We start from the raw sequence: 5741 nt of genomic DNA on the forward strand, positions 1-5741 counted from the left end.
CTCGATTGAAGATGAAACAGAAAAGAAGAATAAAAGGAAGGCGAACAGGAGAAGAAGAAAAAGAAGAAGAAAGTAGAGGAGGAGGAAGAAGAGGAGGAAGAAGAGGAGGAGGAGGGCCATTTACCTGGTTTTAATCGGAGGAAAAAGCGTAATATCCTGAATGACGATCTTAATGGTTTCGAAGTTGAGAGGCGTGCTCACAGTTTGCTCGTCCACAAACACACGCTAACGTTTCAAGTGTGGGAAAGCCAAGTTGTGAATCGAGTCCCCATTCGTTGGGTTCTCAAGAGTTGCTTTGTTTTGCTTTGCCATACTCATAGTCCCTCGGCTATTTACCTCAGTGTGCTTGGTACAGTCTTGCCTATGCCAGGCCCTGGTTACACCAACCAACCAACCACCATCACTACTACTACCACCACCATCACAACTCCTGTTTGCTAGCCCTCATGGTTACTGCAGTTGCTGCTAGCCTTGCTCGTCTGCTTACCTATATACCTTTCTTCCTTCCTTCTAACTTGCTTTTCCTTACCTGACCATGAATTTGCACCTGAACGTGCAAACCTGAAAGATGTCGCGAGTTAGTTAAATTCATGAAATTCCAACATCGATACCGGTTTTTCTTCCCCCCCCCACCCCCACCCGATCTAATATTTTATCTTTTGTAATATGTTATTTCTGATATTTAACGATGCGTAATTATCATGTTTATAAGTTGAATCTATTTGTTTTTTTGTGGGTTGTGTCTATGTTATTATTTGATTATATTTTTTATTTTAATTAATTATTGTATGTAAAGAGCTAGAAGTATATATATATATATATACTTCATTGTTAAAATAGATGCGGGCTGTGAACTTAATCGTTTATCATTGTTATATATATATATATAGTTTGTAGTTAGCTTTCTATTAAAAATAATGATAATATATAGTAGACTATTAAAAGCGAAATAATTTGTTTGAAGTTGTAGATATTTTGTAAAAGTTTTGAGATTAAACCGCGCGTTTCAGTCTAGTTAGGATGGAAACCGTTTTGGAATATTTTAATTTCAAGGGAAATCACTGAGATAAAGAATTATGGAAATAGCGATCTGCAATTATGATAAACAGAGAACCCGTTGCTCCTGTAAATGGCATCGGTACCGCATATTAATTAAATGGTAAAATTGAAGTCATTGGTACTACCAATTAGATCATTAAAATGCATAGTTTGTGAATTCTCTCGATGTCCACCGTGAGAAATCTTACCGAGCATTGAATTTACTACCGTTAGATAGAACAACAAGAACAACAAGAACAACAGCAACAACAACAACAACAACAAAGGCAAGTGCAACGGTTTTTCTTGATCTTTAGCATGAAAGGGTGTTAGCAAGGATAATGAATAACATTAAACGAGATACGTAATATGCAAAACTGGAAAATTAATGGATGGATTATGCGAAAAATGTACCTATTCATAAATTAATAATAGGTAAACGGGATAAGGAAGGAAACGTGAGAGATGGAACACGGTGACCTACTAGCTAACTATAGTAAGATTAATTTATTTGAAGATGTGCATGTCATACGTGAGAATGCATATTACGTGTCACGTAGAATATATTTAGGACATTGTAACGAAACTTTAAATAAAATAAAATCAGAAATATATTTTTTTTATTGTAAAATGTTATATTCTATATAAATTAGAAATTCTAAACACGCGTGGATAAAACGTGAGGTCAATTGAAAAATAACGTATATGTATTCTACTAGATATATATATTTTTCGTTACGCGTTAAGCGTTGATGTCTCTCGAACGTTTTCCACGCATCGAAGTCTCCGTTAAACGCGAGCATCGAAGTCTCCGTTAACGCGAGCATCGAATTGTCTGTTATATTCTAACCGATTTTTCCAATGCGATCAAAATTATTATTATTTTCACAATCGATCTTTTTTAATATATTTTTTTATATATTTCTTCTCACGATATGTATTGTAGAATGACTCGTACCGAAATAAATGGAATTAGTTAAAATGTCGTAAAAACAGTTCCGTTTAAAATTGTACTATGTTATTGGTGGTAATACTTAAAACTAGTTTATTCAATCGTTCCGGTCGACTTTGTTTTTATTCGTAAAACATCATTTCAACGAGCAACAGTAAGAATTCTCTGTTTAATCGAACGACAGATCCGCGTGGCAAAGTATTTTTTTTTGTTTTTTTTTTGTTTTACTTTATATTACGATATATATATATATATATAATTATTACGTGTGTGATTCGTTAAATAACGCGGAAGTATTTTATTTATTATATTTCAAATAACGCGATGATTAGAATTTATCGCGAGCAAGGATATTTAATTTTTTTTAAATAGATTTAAACGTCGTTGAAAAATACGGTGTGCCCGAGAAGAAGAAAAAAAAGGAAAAAGAAAAATACACACACACACACATTCGATGTTATTAAGAAAATTAATATATATATATTTGTTTTTTTCATTTTGAGTTTCGAGTTTGTTTAAAAAAAACAAAAATGAGTAGGAATACTACGATGTCATCGTAGTTACAAATAAATTTTCTCATTTGTGTATAATTTTAGACGAAACAATTATTTTTCCATGCCAAACGAGACGACTAATGCGATTATAACGAGTAATCGTAGTTTCCTGTCGTAGGAATAATTATATCGTAGACGTTTTAGACAACGTCTAGTAATCTCCAATTACGATACGGTAAAACGTTTGAAAAAAAGAAGAAAAAAAAATGGTATTATTCTGACGCAAGACCGATAACGATTGAACGACGATCATCAAAATAAAAATATTCCACGTTAATCCCATTAACCTGGTATAAAAGATGATTGGAAAAGTAAAGAAACGAATAATAAATGGTTTCCCACGATAAGAATAAATATTTTCATTAGAAAGATGTTATTAATTATGAAAAATAATATACTATCTAAGTATAAAATTATATATTCGATATATTTTTATTCAAATATATCGTAACTTCAGTTAGACTTTTAATTCTAGAGTTAGAAATTTGATTGACGTGAATACCAAAGAGAATAAACAAAAAAAAAAGAAAATGTAAAAGAAAAATCAACAGCAATAGCAAAATAAAGAAATTAAAAGTAATGGTTTCACACGATAAGAATACAAATTTTCAATAGACATTATAATATATGAAAAAAATAATAATAAATATTAAAAGTATTATTTTTAAGTATAAGACTGTTCGATATTTTAATTCAAATATATCATAACTTCAATTAAACCTTTGATTCTAAAATTAGAAATTTGATTGACGCGAATACCAAAGGGAATAAAGAAAAAAAGAAAATGTAAAAGAAAAATAAAAGAAGAAGAAAAATCAACAGCAACAGTAAAATAAAGAAATTAAAAATATATGAATACAAATTTCCAATAGACATTATAATATATAAAAAAAATAATAATAAATAATAAAAGTATTATTTTTAAGTATAAAACTGTTCGATATTTTAATTCAAATATATCATAACTTCAATTAAACCTTTGATTTAAGAATTAGAAATTTGATTGAAGCGGATACCAAAGGGAATAAAATACAAAAAAAAAAAAGAAAATGTAAAATAAAAATAAGAAGAAGAATCAACATCATCATCATCATCATCATCAGTAACAGCAGCAGCACCAGCAGAAGTAGCAGAAGTAGCAGAAGTAACAGAAGCATGAGGAATAACTAAGGCGGCAGAAGAGGTGGCTACAAACGTTGGTTAGCCGAACGGAAAGAACGAAGATAAAGAACAACGATGCGTGAAGATCTCTTGCTGTCAGTCGGTGGTCAACCGTCCCGAAGGAAGGACGTTGGGTGTGCTTGCGTGCTTTTAAATTACGATTTCTCTACCTTATATTTCTTCCTTGGCAACTATAAAAACGACAACAGTAAAGAACAATAAGAAAGAAGAGCAAAACAAAAATTCAAAATTCTTTCGAACTTTTTTAATCTAATCTAATATATTTTTCAATATAAATAATTATATTTTTAATATAAATAAATAACAATTATAATTATCTCCGCGGGGGTACGGAAATATTATTAATTTTGAATTTCGTAAGAATTTTTTGGGTGACAATTCGATAAGAGAATTTACAAGAAGAAGATAGATAGATATAAACAAAATTAATGAATCTATTATCTACTCGAGATGAAAATGTATAAATCGTTAATTCGAAGAACCCTTTCTCTGAATATTTAACGGTAACATTGGACATACGAAATAAGAAGAAAGAGAGAGAAAGAGAGAGAGAGAAAAAAAAGCATATCAGTGGCCTTGTGCACAAACACCATGAAACTCGCGTAATCGAATCGGCCGACTTACGGTTGTTCTCCCGCGCTCATGGAATTTAAGTCGAGTTTAAGTCCGAAGTTTTGAGTTCGAGTATTATAAACCGAAACCGAAGTTAAATACGAGCTTGTGCCAGCTAAAGCAAACAACTTACCTATATACCTTAACGAAGAATCCACTCCCTCGTATATGTGTGTCGTATACATATATGTCTTGGAGAAGATTAAAGAGGACGTACCACGATTTGAGTGTTATAACAATGAATATAATTCATAATGTTGTCACGTTATTTCATTCGCGTTAAATTAAAAACGAATTAATATCGTACGATTTATTGTTAATTGAAAATAATTTTAATTTCAAAATTTTGGTGTTCTTTTATTCGTTATTTTTCTAAGTTATTTGACGATAAAATAAATTCGATAAAAGTATAGATACTATATATATATATTAAAAAGACAAGAATATTATTTTTTGAAAAACAACAAGAAAAAATGGCTTCCATGTGTGGTAGCAGTAAAAGTCATCCTGCTTTGACTACCAGCAGCTATTACAGGAGTGGTGCTTATCCTTATCAAGTAAGTTTATTTTATATTTCTTCTTGATTTTTTTTTTTTAATGATTCATTCTCGTATCGTAGGACACTTGAAATATTTAGAAATCGTGTACGACGTGATTAGAATGAAATGTTATTTATGTATGATATTATGGTGAATCAAAAGTTCGTACGTTTTTTTCTTTTCTTGTATTATTAATATTTCACTAGCATATATGAAAGTAATTTTAATTGGCTTTGAAACAATTGTACTATATGAAACAATGCAATAAACTCACGGTGAACTTTTCGGTTCAACCTAATAAAAGAAAAAGAAGAAGAAAAGGAAGGTAGAGTTAGAACGTGATAGAAAAAAAGTATTCGAAGATTAGAATCGATTAGTATTGCAAGGAAAATAAGAAGTGTGTCTGTGTGTGTGTGTGTGTGTTTTTTTTTCTTTTTTCCTCAAAAACGGTACTTCTTCTCCGAGTGAAATAATTAAATCGCGTAAACGTGACTACGAAACTCGTTTCTACGGGCAACAACCATTAATAATTTATTATGAGAAACGCGACGTAAATTGTTCGCGTGAACGCCTACGTAGTATGTAATATATGTATATACATATATATAAAAGTACGTACATACGTATGTATATATTATATAGTTACGTATTTACATACAGAAGAAGAATCCTTCTTCTTTCATTTCCCAACTCATTGGTTGGTGTAAACTTTTTAACGTAATTCTTATCTCTCATCGTATATTTTTAAAATTTCGTTTAAATAAAACAAACCACCATTCAATTCTTTATTTTGATTTTTAATTCTAATTATATATCTTTAATCCTAACTTTTTTTATTTTAATAACATTTAATCATATATATTA

At 30.4% G+C, this 5741-nt stretch overlaps 1 protein-coding gene across 1 annotated transcript in view; it reads left to right on the forward strand.

The window, feature by feature from the left end:
* Positions 1–4753: 4753 nt before the first annotated feature.
* The window catches only part of LOC106793868, a 37797-nt gene continuing 36809 nt past the window's right edge, over positions 4754–5741 (forward strand). The window contains exon 1 of the mRNA XM_014761142.1: positions 4754–4895. Coding sequence (XP_014616628.1) covers positions 4812–4895 — 84 coding nt within the window. The 5' untranslated portion in view covers positions 4754–4811. The remainder of the gene's footprint in view (positions 4896–5741) is intronic.

This window comes from Polistes canadensis, unplaced genomic scaffold (assembly GCF_001313835.1).
Source record: "Polistes canadensis isolate GaletaPanama2010 unplaced genomic scaffold, ASM131383v1 scaffold_19, whole genome shotgun sequence".
In the NCBI taxonomy this organism is placed as follows: Eukaryota; Metazoa; Arthropoda; class Insecta; order Hymenoptera; family Vespidae; genus Polistes; species Polistes canadensis.